Source organism: Thamnophis sirtalis, unplaced genomic scaffold (genome assembly GCF_051295495.1).
Source record: "Thamnophis sirtalis isolate CommonGarterSnake01/CBP01778 unplaced genomic scaffold, rThaSir2_p1.2 scaffold_2, whole genome shotgun sequence".
In the NCBI taxonomy this organism is placed as follows: Eukaryota; Metazoa; Chordata; class Lepidosauria; order Squamata; family Natricidae; genus Thamnophis; species Thamnophis sirtalis.
This window is the reverse complement of record NW_028261382.1, coordinates 12,540,633-12,561,123: the sequence shown is the minus strand read 5'-3', so window position 1 is coordinate 12,561,123 and position 20,491 is coordinate 12,540,633. Positions and strand designations below refer to the sequence as shown.

The window sequence follows — 20,491 nt, the reverse complement described above, 5'->3', positions numbered from 1 at the left end:
CGGTAGTAAAAAAATTTAATCCACCACTGCTTTCTTCCATCCCCCCCACCCCCGCTGGATACAACTTTTCTGTAAGTTTTTTTTTTGGGGGGGGGGACTTATCAAGTTTTGAAATGAGACATAGCTTACTTTATTAGTCATAAAACAAAACAGACAACCTACAATGCTATCAAATAGGTGTAGTTAGATATTGTATCAAAAAAACTGAAGAACATTGATAAAAATGTGGATTGTACTGTACAGTGCATAGTCACCGCCTGCGTGATTAATACCTCCAGTAGAGAAAAGGAAGATGATGCAATACATTTGCTCAGAATAGATCCATTTCCTACCTTTTACAAGTGATCAGCTATATTTTATTTAGCACCTTTTTGTAATGGAATGTGTAGATGACTTTGGAGAATGAGGGGAAGAGTCAGAGAAAGAAACTTAGGGAAGCCTCACCCTATTGGATCCAGCAGTTAAAAATCTGTGATGGGAAGTTTGTACTTTCAAGCTTGTAAAATTGATATCAACACTCCCAGCTAAACCAGAGAGGAAGTAACAATGATGAACTAATACTCTTTTATTGTGAGTCTGACGCTGTAAATTTCCTGCCAGCTCTTTCAACTGCTTAATCGGTTAGGGCAGGTCCTTCCTACGTTGGTCTAACCCATAAGCCACTGGGGGCTCCACCCTCTCTTGTCTGATTGTTTCCTAGGCAGCATCTCTTTCCCATGTTCCTTCAAGGTCATCTTCACAGATCCCATTAAACTTCTCAACCGGGCTTATCTTACCACAATTAATTGATTTTGTCTTTGAGATAAGGTTTCTTTTCTTGGTACACAGATAAGTGACTGAAATACATTAAGGAAGCCTATAATGATTTTTCAAGCAGAGTAATATATTTTTTTTAAATAAAAAACCTTGCACACTCTTAATCCATAATGAAATGTGGAATTTTGGGTAGTACCGTCAGATTAAACAAACTTTGTCCTTTGAAAATGTGGCAGTAAAAAGTATTCATTTATTTTTATTCCACTTTATTATTATTTTTAACTAAATAACTCAAGGTGGAGAACATACCTGATTCTCCTTCCTCTTCCTATTTTCCTCATAATAAAAGCCCTGTGGAGTAGGGCTGGACTTAGAGAGAAAGTGATGGGAAACAGTGACAGAGTTGGAAGGGACCTTGGAGGCCATTTAGTCCAACCCCCGGCTCAGGCAGGAGACCTGTACTAGGGATTCAAAGTCTCTCTAGTATAGCTTTCATGCTTAAGGCAGAACTAGAACTCACTGTCTCCTGGTGATTGGCCCAAAGTCACCCGGCCAGCTTTCACACATAAGGTGGAATTAGAACTCACAGTCCTAGTTTCTTGCTTTGTTATCAGATCCAAATATTTTTTTAAGTTATGTAGGCAGGCTTCTGATGCTGAACTGGATGATCTGTTCCGTATGAAATTTCCTTGAGCCGTCTTAGATTTGAAAGCTTTTTTTTTAACTTGACAGGTTAATATTTGTTTTCCAAACTTTTTCTCCCCTTTCTTTTTCAGATAGCAAGATGAGTTCCTTAATAGAAACCCCTGAGCTGCCGGCAGTGTTTGATGGGGTTAAATTGGCTGCTGTCGCTGCTGTTCTTTACATTATAGTCCGTTGCCTGAATCTGAAGAGCCCAACTGCTCCTCCTGAGCTCATCTACCAAGACACACCTTTAGCCCGCTTCCTAATAAAATCGTGCCCTCTCCTAACTAAAGAGTGAGTAGTCCACCAATATGTGGAATTATTTGGCTATTTTGATTGAATGTTAAGATAACAGGAAGCTGTGTACAAAATTGGAAGCAACTTCATCAGGTTAGACTCTTTCTCTACATCCCAGAAGACTTGCCTTCATAACTTCTTCCTACAGTAAATGAAATTTGCTTTGCTTAATTAAAAGTGCCTCCTTTACGACAGTAATGTACAAAAGTAGAGGGACGTGTTGGCTCAGTGGCTAAGAGCCTGTCGATCAGAAAGGTCAGCAGTTCAGCGCTTCAAATCCCTGATGCCGCATAATGGAGTGAGCTCCCGTTACTTGTCCCAGCTTCTGCCAACCTAGCAGTTTGAAAGCACGTAAAAAATGCAAGTAGAAAAATAGGGACCACCTTTGGTGGGAAGGTAACATGGTTCCGTGCACCTTCGGCGTTGAGTCATGCCGGCCACATGACCACGGCAACGTCTTCGGACAGTGCTGGCTCTTCGGCTTTGATATGGAAATAAACACCGCCCCCTAGAGTTGTGAACAACTAGCACATGTGTGCGAGGGGAACCTTTACCTTATTAGGAAGCTGTGTACAAAATTGGAAGCAACTTGATCACACTCTTTACATCCTAAAAGCCTTGCCTTTTGAACCTCTTCCTACAGTAAATGAAATTTGCTTTGCTTAATTAAAAGTCCCTACTTTACAAAAATCTCTATATCCTGAAAGGAGAGCAAGTCTGCCTCTATACATCTGAAACCATCAATTCAGCCAGGATCCAAGGTGTGGTTGAATCGGAGAAGCTGCGAAACTACTTCTTTGGGGGTGGGAGGGAGGGGGAAAGCACTTCTGAGAGACCTTTTTAGACCTGAAGTTGAAATTCAGGTAGAGACTAAATTGGCTAGTCTAATTACAGACTAATTTGTTTTGTTTTGGATAGTTGAAGGAGTGGTGCCCATCGGCCTCAGGAAATCTTGTGCAATCTCAGACTCCTAATGTAGTTGGTTTCCAAGCCTTGCTTTTCTTTTGCATTCAACCCTCCTGTGTTCCTGAATGGCTGTAAAAATACATCAGTAACATCTGTCAATCTCCAATTTTGCCCTTGAACTATTTGGGGAAGGAGATAGGTGTGATATAGGTTATGGCTGCAAATTATTATTATTATTATTGTTTGATTTTGGTTTTTATAATGGGTTCTGTAACATCTTCCAAGGGCTTATTTTAGTCTTCCCCTTATGATAATGTTCACTTATAGTGTATATTTGAAGTATTTTGCTGTGCTTTACTTCGGAAATCACTCAAAGATGCTTATGCTATGCATGTTGTTACGGCAGTTTTAAGAAAAAAGGGGTAATTAATTAAAAACCAAAACTCGCCAATTATTTCAGAAAGTTCCAGGATTTTTCAGATGCAACCGTTAACAGCATTTTGTGTAAATATCCTTTGCTTTCTATTTTATGTTTTCATATCCTGAACAGTGATTCCCCTGTGTCCCTTTGGAAGAGGGAGGGGGAACTGTTGGTGCTTTTTTTTCTGACAATCTCCCATTTATCGCAGTTTTAGATTTAAGGCTCAGCAAAACAGATGCAGCCCTCTTCACACATTTTAAAATTCACTCCACTTAAATTTTGCCTGGCAAGAGAATGTGGATCTACATTTTAGCTCCAAGTAACAAAAGCCCCGTGAATACGTAGCCAGCTTGTAAAAAAAATCTGCTCTTTCCTATTGCTGGGCAATGACTGCCTGCCTGCCTTGTGCTCTCTTTCCTCTGAGAAAGTTTAGTAATTGGATTATCTAGTTTTACTACTCACATCAAGAAGCTTTTCATTGGTATTGTGTGCCAGCAGAATGCAGTCTGATTACCGCCTTTGCCCACGGTAATCTGGGTGCTTTGTGAAGGAACGTTCCCTCCAAGCTTCTGAGTTTGATGTATAACCATATGCAGATATGAAAACAACCCCATTCCCCTTTCCCATCTGTGTTTAAGAAGTAAAAGGAAAGCAGGTTTAATGGCTGGATGTTGGTGCTGTGGGCTGATGCTGATTTGCAAACTGGGATTTTATGCTAACTTGTTGGCTGCTGTTTCTGAATTCAAGGAACACTAAACCACCATAGTTCAGGGAGGCGCTGAGCTTGTCAAACAGAAAGGTCAGCGGTTATGAATCCCTAGCGCCGCGTAACGGAGTGAGCTCCCATTACTTGTCCCGGCTTCTGCCAACCCAGCAGTTTGAAAGCATGTAAAAAATGCAAGTAGAAAAATGGGGACCACTTTTGGTGGGAAGGTAACAGGGTTCCGTGCATTCTTCGGCGTTTAGTCATGCCAGCCACATGACCACGGAGACGTCTTCGGACAGCGCTGGCTCTTTGGCTTTGAAACAGAGATGAGCACCACCCCCTAGAGTCAGGAACAGCTAGCACATATGTGTGAGGGGAACCTACAACTTTATACTTCTACAAGTTTTTGTGCTATATCAGAACTTGCCTTATCTCTTCCCTTTCCTGACTATTCCACCTTTATATGTTATCTTTTTAAAATGTTGATTTAATGGCTCTTTCCTAGCTACTGGGTGCTTTCTTATCCCTCTTTTGTGTGCATGCCTGCAGGTACCCCAAAGAACACCATACCTCATCAGCTTCAACATTTTTTGAGGGCGCGGGGAACAGATACATTTTACACATAGAAAAATATCTGCAGTTTTTATTATTATTATTGTTGTTGTTGTTAACTTAATTCGTTGCATTATGTTTGTATTAACTGCAGAATTCGTGACAATTTGTTTACCTCTAGTAGTACAAGTAGTCCTCAACTTAATGGCCACAATTGAGCCCAACATTTCTATTGTTAAGTAAAGCATTCGTCACATAACCTTGGGACACAGCAACGGCCATAAACATGAACCAGTTGACAAGTGTCTGAATTTTGATCGCTTCATAACTGAAAAACAGAAGTCACATTTTTCAGTGCCGTTGTAACTTCAAATGGTCACTAAATGAACTGTTGTAAGTCAAGAACTATCTGTATATTATACATGAGAACTAAAATTACTGTACTTCCTGGTATGGTTCCCTTTTCTCCTGAAATGAACCAATACATTTTAAGTTCTCTATTTCTATAACCTCAGGAACAAATGGTTCTTATGACACCAGGAGTGAAAGTCGGCCTTTAAGAATATTCTGTCCTTTCAGAACATTGAGCACAAATTTCCTACCCCAACCCACAAGTAAAGGCATAATATTGTGTTACATTTACTCATCCATAGTTCTGGAAGATCATCTGCTCATAATTTTTTTTTTGAAGGAACCAATTTTTTTCCTGAACGATATCTGCATTATACAAGTACTTAATTAAGTTTCTGTCCCCTCCACTGGATTTCCATTTAGCTAAATCTTTTCCTTGCGAACTAGCAAAAAAAAAACACCCCTCCAATATGTTGTATAATTCTTTCAGTTAGCTGGATCCGTTGTAATGGGTTTGTACTTAAAAACCTAAGGCTTTAACAAATATTCTTTTTCATATTCTAACCTGCACTTAGATAGCTTCAGAAATGACAGCTGATGCAAAGTGTGGAACAGGGGGGAAAATTGCTGCCATTAAACTGGGTGCAGAATGCGTGGAATTTTAATTGCCGTGTTTCATCTGGGAATTCCAAGGATCTTACTGAAGCTTAAGAGATTTTGCATATTTCTTCTAGCTTGATCTCCGAACAAATGGATAACAACACATGTAGGTCAAATTGCACTTTTCGTTTCTAATCAAATCAGCTTGTGAAGCAGTCGAGTTTTTCAAATAGGCCCATGAAAAATAGCATTCTCGGGGCACAGTTGATGGGATTTAATTCGCTTTCCACCAACTCAGTGATTACATTAATCTGGCTATTTGTTCAGGGTTACCTCCAAATCGTTCAACAATAGTTAATGCTGGGTTGTGAAGTAATGGAACTGCAAACAGCATGTGGTAAAGGCCTGGATATTCTTAGCACGATTGGGAAGGTAGTGTCCCCCTACTTTAGCAGAATAGATGAATTATAGAGATGTGACAAAAAAGGGGTTCCAAGCATGGGCCACCAACTTTTTGGAAGCCTTGTGGATTCTTGTTCTTGATATCCATGTAGCACTCAAGATATTAATGCTCCTTGATGATATTTCAGAAATCCTGAAGACTTGTCTGTTCTCCCAGGCTTTAGGTTAGTTTACCCTGTTTCCATTAAAATAAGACCTCCCCGGATAATAAGCCCAATCAGACTTTTGAGCGCATGTGCTAAAATAAACACTCCCCTGAAAATATTGCAACACAGCAGCAGCCATGAGGTGACTACGCTCGCCACCTCCTACACCTCAAAAATAATAAGACCTCCCCGAAAATAAGGCCAAGTGCTTATTTTGGGGAGCAAAAGAAAATCAGACCCTGTCTTAATTTCGGGAAAACACGGTAAATTAGTTTAGTTTATTGTCATTGCACATTGAACAACGAAATTAAATACCCTTCTCAGTGTACATTATAACTATAAAAATAAAAACACAAACACACATCATTCACACATCCTAGGATGGTTGGGACTCTGGTAAGGTTACTTGTGGCCATGTTTTAGCCAGAGTTGCCATTGTTCTTGTTTTTAAAAAAATTCTTTTTATGATTATTTTACAGTATTTTCTGTTCCCTTAAGCGTTAAAGTGCACCACCCAGAGTCACTTGGAAGTTGGACAGTGCTAAAACTGAATAAATTCAGTTAAATCTCCGTAGCAAAAGTGGCTTATTGTGTTCTATTCCAAATGGTAGGTTTTAGATATCCACATTGAATGGATACTATGCAGAGATTAAATGTAACAAGGCAGAGTTTATATTTAACAAATATGTTTTTTTTAGCCTTTAGTGATTTGGACAAGAATACATATTACACACTAGGCTGCACAGAACAGAACAGAGTTGGTAGGGACCTTGGAGGTCTTCTACTCCAACCCCATGCACAAGCAGTGGACCCTATATTATTCTGGACAAGTGGCTGTCCAATCTCTTCTTAAAAGCCTCCAGTGATGGACACCCATACTTTTATATGAAAGTTTTAACATAGGAGCCAGCTTATACATTGAATTAAGCCATGATGCAAATTATTTAATTTTGACTTAGTAGTACTATATGGACCCATTCATTGTGGTTTGTAAACCATGGTATAAATCTTAGTGTGATAAACTAACAAATTACAGCTTGTTGAGTAGAGTAGGATTAGAATAGAATAGAATAGAATAAGGGACCTTGGAGGTCTTCTTGTCAAACCCCCTCCTCAGGGAGAAAACACTATAACATTTCAGACAAAGGTTGTCCAACATCATTTTAAAAAACATCCAGTGTTGGAACATTCACAACTTCTGGAGGCAAGTTTTTCCACCGATTAATTCTTCTGTCATGAAATTTCTTCTTAGTTCTCAGTTGCTTCTCTCCTTGATTATTATCCATCCATTGCTTCTTTTCCTGCCCTCAGGTGCTTTGAAGTAAAAGTCTCTCTTACTACTGTATGTCTCCTTGGAAGAATATTCTATAATCATGGCACCTAGCAGAGAAGCAACTTGATCAGCAAAGATATATGGCGGGAATTTCATTTAAATTCAACCTAGCACTTTGAATAGGAAACAGGCTGAAAGCCAGTGCATCTGTTTTGAAGTAACTCAAAATCCTTCCCAGTCTCCAACAAAAGTATTTTTATCTCCAATCCATTGCAGTAATCCAACAGAGAGATTACACCGCATGATAACCGTAACCCAGCTCTTCCTTTTCTAGGTGGGGCTCACTGTCAGCATATCAACCGATTAAAAAGTATTTTGTCATAGAGGACATTTACATATCCAGGAACAAGGGCACCATTTAACTTTCGCACTTGATGTTCTAGTGTGCAGCCTGTCCTTCACAACAAGCTGGACTCCCAACTGGGCATACAAGCCAAATGGCAGGAACATTCTTTAGTGAATTAATTCTCATTCACCCTTGTTCTGTGCTGGAGGACTGATTCCAAATACTTGTTGGCTCATTTGGGCTAAATGAAAATAAAAGCTTGAGCAGAGTGTAATTTGCATTTTAGGGACAACTCTTGTGCCCTGTTCTCAGCTCTTATATATATATATGTGTGTGTGTGTGTGTGTTAAATAAGTTGATGGATAAAATGGAGCCCAGAGGAACAGAGTGATGAACTTCTAATACCATCACTCATCTAAAAATAGAGTTAATGTAAAGTAATGCCACACTTTACAATACCCAAGTCAACAATGATATTATAACATTATTGCTTTTTATATAAAAAGCTATACAAAGATGTGGTGGCTCAGTGGCTAAGACGCTGAGCTTGTCGATCACAATTAAGTTCGAATCCCTAGCACCATGTGATGGAGTGAGCTCCAGCTCTTGCCAACCTATAAGATCTCACAGACTAGGCCTCCTCCAGAGTCCATCTGCCGGTCAATGTCGGCTGGTGACTCCCCGGGGGAGGGTCTTCTCTGTAGCTGCTACGGCCCTATGGAACGATCTCCCCGTGGAGATCCGGACCCTTACCACTCTTCCGGCCTTCCGCAAAGCGATTAAGACCTGGTTGTTCCGGCAGACCTGGGGCTGCTGATTTATCCAGCCCCATTCTAAGCTATATGAATGTTGTGAAATTTTAATAACTGTTTTTAATTTTTATATGTTCCCCCTTCCTGCCTTTATCTGTAAGCCGCCCTGAGTCTCTCGAGAGCGGGCGGCATACAAATCCTAATACCGTATATACTCAAGTATAAGCCGAGTTTTTCAGCCCACTTTTTGGGCTGAAAAAAGCCGCCTCAGCTTATACTCGAGTCAGTGAAAAATTTGCCCGAAATGGAGGAGAAAAAGGAGCGGGGCCATGCCGCTGGGTGACGCTCGTGAATGGCCCGGCGCCCCTGTGAGTTTCCCCTCCCTCTGTGTCAGTTTACCACGCAGCGCGCACCACTCCATCCCCCCTCCTCACGTTCTAATGTAATGCAGGGCTGTCTTACGATTCCCCTTCCTCCCCCTCCTGCCGCTCTGCAACGATGTCCCACCTCCTCCTTGTTATGGCAAGCAGCCACATAGCGATGTCCCACCTCCTCTGGTACAGTGATCCAATGATAGGAATCACTGTGCCGTGTGTCATAGGAGGTGGGACATCGCTCCCGCGGCTGCACGGGACATCATTACCGGTAGCTGCTGCATTTCCCACCCTAGGCTTATACTCGAGTCAATAACTTTTCCAGTTTTTTGTGGTAAAATTAGGTGCCTCGGCTTATATTCGGGTCGGCCTATACTCGAGTATATACGGCAAACAGTAAACAGTTCGAAAGCATGTAAAAATGCAAGTAGAAAAATAGAAATCGCCTTTGGTGGGAAGGTAACAGCTTTCCGTGCACCTTTGGCGTTGAGTCATGTCAACCACATGACCACGGAGACGTCTTTGGACAGCGCTGGCTCTTCGGCTTTGAAACAGAGATGAGCACTGCCCCCTAGAGTTGGGAATGACCAGCATGCATGTGCCAGGAGAACCTTTACTTTATCAAAAGCTATAGGCGGTCCTAAAGAAACATTCCAGTGGGTTGTGGTGAGAAGGTAAGAATTGTGCCACTGAAGCTTTGATAGCTTTGTGTTTCATTGACAAATAAGAAAAGGCTTTTGGAATATTTTCATCAGAGTTTTAAAAGCGCACATTCCTGTGTTATTAATCACAAAGATTTCAAATGCGTTCTGGTTTGTCACTTTTAATGCATTTCATTTCTGAAAGAACTTAGGGGGGTGGCCAAACTGCAAAAAAACCCAAAACCCCTCAACCCTTTAATTTCCAGTACGAGCATTTAATAACTGTGTGGATAACCCTTCAAGCATGCGCTGCTAGTCAGTTTAAAGCACTGCATGGAACGTGAAAGATGCATGAATGTCTCTGCAAACAAATAGGATAGGACCCCAATCTAGTGCAGTGTTTCTCAACCTTAGCAACTTGAAGATGTCTGGACTTCAACTCCCAGAATTCCCCAGCCAGCAAATGCTGGCTGGGGAATTCTGGGAGTTGAAGTCCGGACATCTTCAAGTTGCCAAGGTTGAGAAACACTGATCTAGTGTCCCACTGCTTTATTACTTTATTACTGTCAGAGATTCCATGACATCACAAATTCCTTCAATAAGTGTCTGCCTTTATCCCCCTCCCCCTCCTTTCCATTTATGGGCCTCCTCTGAAGGCTCTTTTCATTCCTTTTTGTATATATGCCACTCTTGTTTGTTTTCCCTCCTCCCTCCTCCACTCCTCAGGATCGAGCATTTCTCCATTCCAGCCGTTTCCACTTTTATTCTCCTTTTGTCTATTTTGCTAAAGTTTATCGTAATATAAAACACAAATAGAAACAAAAGAAAGTTGAAAAAAATGAGACCTACCAAAAGAAAGGAAGAAAGGGGACTTCTGATTATAAGATAGATAGATAGATAGATAGATAGATAGATAGATAGATAGATAGATAGATAGATAGATAGATAGATAGATAGATAATCAGAATCCCTTTTCTTCCTTTCTTTTGGTAGGTCTCATTTATATGTGTGTGTGTGTGTATATGTATATATATATATGTTTTTTTTATTTGTGATATATATATAATTTGACACAATAGACAACAACAACAAAAAGTTACAACCTCAGCCTTTGGATTCCTATTTCTATAACAGTGTTTCGAACCATTTCTGTAGCAGCTTTTCAAGTCATTTCTATAACAATGTTTCAAGCCCTTTCTGTAACAAGTATTTCAGCTTTTACTCCCCATAATGAGGATGCTAATTACTTTACATGCTGTACTTGGGTTCCTGAGCAGTGCTGACTAGCTGTTCCCTGTTTAAATATTTAACAGAACGTTACCGGTGGTCCTCGACTTAACGACCACAAAATATTGGATTAAAATGGCTCCTGGCTTGATCGGCAGGGCCATTCTGTTATATATTTTTTTCTGGATGATCAGCCTCTAAAGAATGTGCTTGTCCTGTTTGAAATGCTAGCCCGGGGTTTTCTGGCAAGATTATGGCGTTGTTGAAAGCAATGTCCTTTCACTTTTAACCTCTTTATTTCCTCTTCTTTACCATTTCCCCTTTAGTATGTCTAAAGCCATAAAATTAAGATAAAAGGCCATCTGCTTTATCACTCGTTATGCTACTTTAGTGGTAAGTCTAATATATATGTTGTTTGCTCTCTTAAAAGGGTGCTGCTTTGGGAAGTGTTTTTTCAGAGGTCACTAAATTATACCCAATATATCAGGTTTGTCATCTGTTGCCCCTTTGGCTCTTAACAGTGACCTCTGCTATTTATCTGAACTATCTAGATTGTACATTAACTTGCGTAAACATTTGTGTCCAAGCTGGCCTGCTAATAAAAGATCTATCTTTATTTATGTTGTTTTTGTAGAGGTAAACATTTGTGTCCAAGACATCCTGCTAATGAATTAAATATCTATATTTATTGATTGATTTACATTGGTTTTATGGATAACATATATGGGAATTGAAACTCTTCATTATTACAATGTTATATTATACTTTGATTTTTCCCCATATTTTCCCCCCACTTTCTATGCATGTTTTATGTATGGGGTTTTCCTTTCTGCCGTTCTTTGAAAATACAAGTATTTGCACTATAAATTAAATATGGGTCTGAAAGCAAAAGCTCAGATTTGCACGTATAGACCCGAAGTGGCCCAGTGATTAAGAGTGCCGTATTGCAGGCTACTTTAGCTGACTGCTAGCTGTAGTTCGGCAGTTCAAATCTCACCAGGCTCAAGGTTGACCCAGCGTTCCATCCTTCTGAGGTGGGTAAAATGAGGACCCAGATTGTTGGGGGCAAGAGGATGACTCTGTAAAGTGCTTAGAGAGGGCTGTGAAGCACTATGAAGTGGTATATAAATCTAAGTGATATTGCAATTTCAATGCAAGCATTTCCATTTTCTCTTTAGGTACATTCCACCTTTGATCTGGGGAAAGAGTGGACACATCCAGACTGCTCTTTACGGGAAGATGGGGAGAGTAAGTTCACCGCATCCTTATGGGCTTCGCAAGTACCTCACCATGGCAGATGGTGCCACAGCAACTTTTGACCTCTTTGAACCACTAGCTGAAAACAGCAGCAAAGGTTAGCCTGTCCCTATCTTTTCTTTCTTGACTCAGAAGTTTGAGTAAATATTTGCAGAAAATACCAACTACAACATTTAATGAATGTTTAATGAAAAGAAGGACTAGGGGTGACATGATAGCAGTGTTCCAATATCTCAGGGGCTGCCACAAAGAACAGGGAGTCAAACTATTCTCCAAGGCACCTGAGGGTAGAACAAGAAGCAATTGGGGGGGGGGGGACAAATCAAGGAGAAAAGCAACCTAGAACGAACGAGAAATTTCCTGACAGTTAGAACAATTAATCAGTGGAACGACTTGCCTCCAGAAGTTGTGAATGCTCCAAAACTGGAAGTTTTAAAGAAGAAATTGGATATCCATTTGTCTGAAGTTGTGTAGGGTTTCCTGCCTGAGCAGGGGGTTGGACTAGAAGACCTCCAAGGTCCCTTCCAACTCTGTTATTCTATTTACCCCCATAGAGAGGCTGGATATTTATTGGGGCTATAATTCCAATCTGAGTTTTGGCGTTTGGGGGAAGGGGTGAATTTTGAACCTCTGGCCTGAGAGCTGCCTATATGATACATATCAAGAGAGATTATTTTTTATAGCCGTCAGATAAGAGGAATTGCTTCATGGCTTCATGATTTTCTACTTTAGGGATAAAATTTCAAATGTCGTTCCTATCCTGTTAAAGGTAGACTGCCTGTGAGATCGGTGACTAGGTACAGGTCATCCCTAGACTTACGATGGTTTGTTTAGTGACCGTTCAAAGTTACCACGGCACTGAAAAAAATGACATACAACCGTTTTTCACAGTTACAACCTTTGTAGCATCCCCATGATCGCGTGATCAAAATCCAAATGCTTGGCAACTGGTTCATACTTATGACTGTTGCTGTATCCCGAGGTCATGCAATTACCTTTTGCAACTTTTTGGCAAGCCTAGTCAATGCGGAAGCCAGATTTACTTAACAACCTGGTTACTAACTTATCAGCTGCAGGGATTCCCTTAACAGATGTGGCAAGAATGAGGCAAAACACACATAACAAATGTCTCGCTTTACAGCAGAAAATTTGGGCTCAATGGTGGATGTAACTTGAGGACTACCTGTTGTGGCCCGGCAGCGGCCAGCAGATCTGACAGCCGATTCGGACAGTGGGGAGGTTGGGGAGGGATGTGGGCCAGTCCTGGAGTCTGGGGAAGGCTCTGATGAGGGCTCTGTGTCAGAGGCAGAGAGGGGGCCAGGGCCTTATGCCAGATATCAACTGCCTTCAGAGTGAGACATCAGTGAGGCAGAAGAACAGTTGAAGCCTGTTTCTAATATGTGCATGCACAGATTTGCCAGACGAAGGGAACAGCTAAAGAACAGGAGTTGACTTGGTAGAAAGGCCAGACGATGAATTGCCTCTCCCAGAGGAAATAAAAGGGGAGTGAAAGGGGAGTGGAGTTTGCAGGAGACAATTAGTTCACTTAATTGGTTCGTGACTCTCCCAGACTCCTTGCCAAGTTTTGCAGATATCGGCCTGTCAGCTCTCCAAGCCAGATAAGGTCTGTGACTGTAAATCCTCCCTTGAAAGACTTTGCTGGATGTGAATGAGAGGAATTAATAAATGAATAAATTAATAAAAGGGGTTTTTATTGGGACAAGGAGTTTGCTTCATGCTCTCGGGAAGCCTAGGTCAGAACACTACCTATTAATCAATCAATAATGCTTGAGGTGAAAGTCTGTTAAATAGACTGTAAAGGCTGGGATTTTTTTCCTCCCCGGGGTGAGAGAAGCTTAATTAAATCTAAAACCTATTTTGTTTGCTTGAGAGAATCTACCCTAATCATATACTTGAAGTTGTCCATTTGAAGCACTCCACTGGGTTTGAAGTATCCAGGTGTATTGGAAACTTCTACCAAATGTCTTAAGATATCCTTCTCCCCCGTGTATTCCTTTTGCCAGAACAACATATGCCTAGTTATTGTTTCCCACTGCAGCCGAACCTTTGAACAGCAAGATGCTTTAAAAGGTAACACTGTGCTCCTAACCATAGCTTAATTATTGCTTAGGAAGTATGATTTGGTCTTCCCCCAAAGGATACCTTACTTTCCATTTGTCACACAGACGTGAAAAATACAGACCAAAAACAAATCCCTTCTCATCCAATCTTCTTTCTCCGTCTACTAAAGAATATGTTCCTAGGCTTCCCGAAAGCATGAAGCAAACTCCGTGTCCCGACAAAAAAAAACAACTTTTATTAATTGACTGTGAATTCTGCTCATTCATATCCAACAAAGTCTTTCAAGAGAGGATTTACAGTCACAGACATTATCTGGCTTGGAGAGCTGCTAGGCTGATATCTGCAAAATTTGGCAAGGAGTTTCGTAGAGTCACGAGCCACCTGTGGCCTTATTCCCAAGTCGATCCCTGTTCTTTAGCTGTTCCCTTCGTCTGGCAACTCTGTGCATGTGCACCCTGGGAACGGACTCCAGCTTTTTGTCTGCCTCACTGATGTCTGACTCTGAAGGCAGCTGATAACTGGCATACGGCTCTGGCCCCCGCCCTGCCTCTGAGCCCTCATCAGAGCCTTCCCCAGACTCCAGGACTCCATGTTCCTCCCCAACTTCCTCACTGTCCGAATCTGCTGCCAGCTTTGCTGGCTGCTGGCAGGCCACAGTAAAATAGTCTTGAGAAGAGGAAAATGTCATGAGGTTTAAGTAACACCAGCATCACTCCTAAGAGGTTTAGAAGGAAGAAGCTTATCTCTGCAGCTTATTCTGAGCTGTTTTAAGACCACCACCTCAATTTGAAGCTTCTCGGGTGTAATGGGGGAATTCTGTGCTAACAGAGCCAGTGTCATTTGACAGGCGTCAAATTAAGAATGCTTTTTTAAAAAAGCCTTTCTGATGAAAAGAGGACAAACATTCTAGGGCAGGGTGTGGAAATTAATTTTAAAAAGCCTAATGAACCTGGCTATAAGATAAATAAAGACAGGGGATTTAAAAAAACAAGTTCGTTCTGGAATTTTAACAGCTAGTACCATTTAGAGAAGTTGTCTTAGTCAGTGACTGCTAATTGGAGAAGTTGTTTTCAACTATGCTTGCAGTAACTTGTCAAAATAAATTCTGGGTCGTTTTAAAGAGCTTGGGTAAACAAACTGATGTTGCATAATGGATGTTGGGTGTCTTTTCTCTGTGTTGTAATGTAACATAATAAATTACCACATTCTGAGCAAAAGTGAGTGTGTGTGTGTGTGTGTGTGTGTGAGAGAGAGAGAGAGAGAGAGAGGATGTAAAAATTGCTTTGTTCTAAAATTAGTCTCCATAGACTAAAATTAGCGAATTAAATGTCATTTTGCATCTTCTATATCCAATTTCTCCCATGTTTTTATTCTCCAGAAGATATCACAATGGTCATCTGCCCTGGAATAGCTAATCACAGTGAGAAGCAGTACATCAGAACCTTTGTTGACTATGCTCAAAAGAAGGGCTACCGATGCGCTGTGTTAAATCACCTTGGAGCCCTCCCAAGTATTGAACTGACTTCGCCACGCATGTTCACTTATGGTAAATATTGGCTCACTCTTCCATCTTCTGTTAGTGTTAGTCCCTAGCATGCCCTGTGTCCCTAGTATCAAAGGTATGGGTGGGTCTGATTTGATCAGTAAACTTTCTTCTCCACCTCCCCCTATCTCCAACGCCCCTTTTATTTGCTTTCGTAGCAAAGAAATGAAAAAGTTTGGTTCTTAAGTTACACTGGAAGTTTGGAAACCGGAAGCCAATATTAACATTTGTACAGAAGAAAGAAGAAAAGAAAAATTAAACATTTTCCAAGACTGGTCAAGGCAAAGCAATGGTTGTTGGAACCTGCAACCTATCAACGTTCTTTGGGGGAGAAAGCAGCCAGTCTCCCCATGCTGTTTTGTCCATTGGAGGGGGGGTCATTTTAGCTGTCCCACTACTCTCCATTCCTTGGAGTGTGGGACATCTGCTTCGGGGGCCACACCATCCGCCAAGAGCCTCCGCACCCGTTTTTTGACAGCCATTAAAACAGATTCCATAGCCCATACAACTCAATATTCAGTATCACTGGATGGACGGTGGCCCAAACAACAGGGACTGAATCAGAGACCTGGGCATTTCAAGGGAAGGAAGGGACAGAGAAAAACAGAACCTTTGGGAAACCAAATCCGGCCATCTAAGGAAATCCGGGGGAGGAAACACCCTACAAAATGCCAGTTCAGTAAACTTTGAAATGACTCAGGTCACATTTTTACTGTAATTAGGTTACTTTTACAGTAACCTAATGAGCTTGGCTTGGCTTTGCCTCATCATGTGAGCCCAACCAGGATTGTGGTCTGTTAGAAAAGATAAACATGTTGTTCAATCCTTCTAAGGAAAAACAAATATGACAGAAGGGTAATTCAATGAAAAAAGACCTTTTTCAACATGTGCATGTTTTTATCTTCCCGAAGAGAAAAGACAGAGAGAAGACCAACTGACATTTTCTCCTAAGAATATACATGCAATGCTGTAATATCAGTTTCTTTAGCTTGACATATAGTGCCAGAAAAGGGAGTAAGACACACCATATTTTTTGGAGTACAAGACACATACTCTGTCCCAAAAGTGGGTGAAAATGTCTGTGCGTCTTATACAGCTTATACATGCTGAGAGGTAGAGGCAGGTTTTTTTAAATTGTTTTCCTTCCCAAAAGCTAGGTGCATCATATAGTCCAAAAAATACAGTAGTTTTTCAATGACAGTAGTTTGGAAGAGTAGCACAAGCTGATACTTCATAAAACCCAAGAGATAGGAGTTAACACCAAAGGAAGAATTTGTTTTTCATTGATATCCTGTGGGCTCCTGCCATTCCTTGTATCCTGTTGTTTATGATGAGTATTTCAAATCTCTAGTGTAAAAGCCTTTGGTACCACTTTTAAAAAGTAATTATTATTATTATTATAGTCTGCAGCCTCAGGAGATTATTCTGGAGTGTTATTGAGCAATAAAAATGTTACTGTAACGCTCTATCTTTTATTTCTCCTATGCTTTATTTAACTATACTCAGGTTTGATACTTGAAAACTCTATACTGCAATGAGAATAGAATACCATCATTATTCATAGCGGTGGTGGCATTCAACCGGTGTAACAACCGATTCGCTTTGCATATGCACGTGTGCTTCGCGCACAGCAAACACACGCTGCACGCCCACACATTGCATTTGAAATCAGCACTAAATCTTACCTTTTCCTGCAGCCCCAGTGAGTAAAACAGCTGAGATGCAGCAATCTGCTCTGCTCTGTCGATAAGCTGGGCTTCAACCAAAGGAAATAGAGGACAGAATAAAGCAGGGGCTGGTGGGCGGGACCAACAGATCACCGGAACTACCAGTTCGCCCAAACTGGTCCAAACCGGCTGAATCCCACCCCTGATTCATAGTGTCTGGTTTTCACTACATGTAATAATCCTCCGTTTCTTATTCTATGGTTCTTAAAATGTTTATCATTTCCTAACTATGATTAGATTATTTTTTAACGTATAGAAGTCTTGAAGAAATGTGGGAAATTATAGTTCCGCTTGCAACTTGGCAACTTTAAGACTTATGGACTTCAGTTCCCAGAATTCACCAGCCAGCATGTCTTTGTCTTCACTGTTTCATAGGTTGCACCTGGGAATTTGCTGCTATGGTGACCTACATCAAGAAGACATATCCTCAGTCCAACCTTGTTGTTGTTGGCTTCAGCCTGGGTGGAAATATAGTGTGCAAATATCTTGGGGAATCCCACACTAACCAGGAACAAGTGCTCTGTTGTGTCAGTGTATGCCAGGGATATAGCGCATTGAGGTAAGTTGACTTATGAGCTTTGTTGTAGTAGAGCAGGAAGTGAATATGGTTGCGAAGTGCTTTTGCTGAATGCAGAGGAAGTAAACCATTTCTACATACCTTGTTTTCCCCAAAAATAAGACCTCCCCGGATAATAAGCCCAATTGGGCTTTTGAGCATATGCCCTAAATAAGCCCTCCCCTGAAAATAAGATCTCCCTGAAAATATTTAAATGCATGCGCAGCCGGTCCCCGCCATTTCCTCTGGTTGTTTGTTGCACAAATAACACGAGGTGAGGAGGCGAGGCTGGAGGGGGAAGGGAGGGGGAACATGTCCCATGCACCCCACACTCCCTTTCCTAATGACCACTCTCACAACCCTATCCACCGCACCCCTTCGGTCATGCTAATGGCCACTGCAAAAACAGCAGCAGGCCCAGCAAGGCGCAACACAGCAGCAGCCATGAGGTGACCACGCTCCCCCGCCTCCTGCACCTCAAAAATAATAAGACCTCCCCGAAAATAAGGCCAAGCGCTTATTTCAGGGAGTCAAAAGAAAATAAGACCCTGTCTTACTTTCGGGGAAACATGGATTCTTGTATTCAACCTATACCTCTTTCTGGTCCTTTTTCAAGGTACTGTCTTTTCTGAAATTATGACAATAGAAGGCAACATTTCAGCTAGACATTCTTCACATAGGCAGATCTGAAACCCTGGTGGTTCTGCAATTAGAATTTCATGAAAGAAAAAAAGCAGTGAGAAAAATGTTTGAAACATTATACCTCTGCTTGCAATTCTTCCACTTAACATAATGGCTTTCCAAAGCTTTCAGAATTTTTAGCATTGCATTATCTAATTAAACTTCTAAGATTTATCAATCATCTTAACATATTCAGTAATAGCAATAGCACTCAGTCTTATATACAGTGTTTTACAGCCCTCTCTAAGCAGTTTACAGAGTTGACATATTGCCCCAACAATCTGGGTCCTCATTTTACTGACCTCAGCAGGATGGAAGGCTGAGTCAACCTTGAGCTGGTCAGGATCGAACTGCTGGCAGTTAGCAGTTGGCAGAGTTAGCCTGCAGTACTGCATTTTAACCACTGCGCCATCACAAATTAACCCAAAGTTCATGTAAAATGCAATAAAGGAAAAACTGCAATCAGGCAAAAAAAAACCTCAATATACTACAGATAGGAAATTATTATAGAAATATAATAGAAATTAATTATAGAAATAATTAAAAGATCTGAAAGAATAAAGGCAGTTATCTGTTGCTGGGGGAAAAATACTACCTCTTTAGTAGAGTATTCTATTTTTCTTGGGCAGAAACCTCATGTGATCTTTCAGTCTGGATTGGTTAAGTCCAACACTAAAAGGAATACAACCAATTATCTTAATCTGTCAAGTATTGGTTTATCATTCCAATACAAGTAATTCATGGGTTAAAAGTCTCTTCCAAGTTTGATTTCCATTTTAAAATTGCTAACTTGGCCCAGAATGTTATTGAAATCCAATACTACAACTACATCTTAACTAAATAAATGCTAGACTGGCCAAAATTAAGGGACTTTATATTTGAAAGTCTATACAACAGATAGATCTTATTAGAGTGCCAAAAGCACACTAATTATCCAGTAGAATTGAGCCATAGCCCTATCAACTCGGTTCGACTCTTAATTTCTACAGATTTTATATTTCAGGCTATGAAGTGGCAGCAATTTTGTCCAGATTAGATCTTTAAAAGCAATAGGATTAGAATGATGCAAGATTTATATTTTACATCTGATTTCGTCCTTCCTCATACTTGTCGAATTGGACTGGAGGGAAGTGGGGGAATACTGTACTTAATGAGGAAATGGATCCAACACTTTGTTTTTTGCAAACAGCTTGACAAGATGATGTTGCATGTTCCATGGGTGTGCAGTCAAGGAGTTTGAAAGACCATAATATAACACACACAAAAAATTCCTTGAACTAAGAACTGAGGAATGAAGTAATGTTTTCCCTTCCAAACCTGGCTAAATATTAAAAGAAGCTTTCAAGTCAGAATCCTGGGTTAATCTGTATGTACTTTGCCAGCTTTTGCAACGTCTGATCATTTAACTGATTTTAGAAATGACCCTTTGAGACAACATAGGAAACCATACACTCTTTTCGTGAATTTTTCTTTTGCAAGTTGTTGGCAGCTGTTTTTGAGGGTTTTGTTCCCTCTAACGGTTGACTTTTTAATAGCACTTCTCCGTGCCATTGCCTAAGTTGTTGGAGCCATAGTTAATCCTCAACATACGACTCTTAATGGATATTGCCAATTACAGCTGCATGTCGTTTCCATCATAAAACTTTTTTTGCAGCTGTCGTTAAGCAGAGTCATAAAACAAATGCCCTAGTTAATTTTTTTTCAAACGTAGCATCTTTTACGATGGATGTACTTTAACTCTCAGAATTCCCCAGCCAGCAAAGAATTCTGGGAGTTGAAGTCTGTTCATCTTAAAATTGCCAAGGTTGAGAAACACTTTCCTCGTTATAGCACCACATTGTTCACTAAATCTGGGTTTGCCCAGAACCAGAAGTGCCGATTTTCAGCAAAACTGTACCGAAATGCAATCATGTGATTGCAGGATACTACAAATGGCCATCGGTGCAGCCATGTTCTTGAGTGCTAGAGGTTCGGTCACATGATCGTAGGGGTGGTGGTGACAGTCATAACTTCAGAATTGGGTTGCGCCTCCCCTTTTTCAGGTAAGTCATAACTTCAAATGGTTGCTAAGCAACCAGTCATAAGATGAGGACTACTTGTATTGGTGGTCTCCAAGAAAAAAAAAATAAAGGAGCAAAGTCAGCCTCTTGT

The 20,491-nt window shown here is 40.8% G+C and overlaps 1 protein-coding gene across 3 annotated transcripts in view; it reads left to right on the top strand.

Annotated features, from left to right (window-relative positions):
* ABHD2 (abhydrolase domain containing 2, acylglycerol lipase) overlaps positions 1-20,491 on the top strand; it is a 42,017-nt gene that overhangs the window by 8,109 nt on the left and 13,417 nt on the right. For 2 of the 3 annotated variants that reach the window (XM_087704293.1, XM_087704294.1), the window contains exons 3-6: positions 1,533-1,734; positions 11,673-11,848; positions 15,212-15,379; positions 17,479-17,662. In XM_087704293.1, the coding sequence (XP_087560419.1) occupies positions 1,541-1,734; positions 11,673-11,848; positions 15,212-15,379; positions 17,479-17,662 (722 nt within the window). In that variant the 5' untranslated portion in view covers positions 1,533-1,540. The remainder of the gene's footprint in view (positions 1-1,532; positions 1,735-11,672; positions 11,849-15,211; positions 15,380-17,478; positions 17,663-20,491) is intronic. The other variant, XM_087704295.1, reaches the window with a different exon arrangement.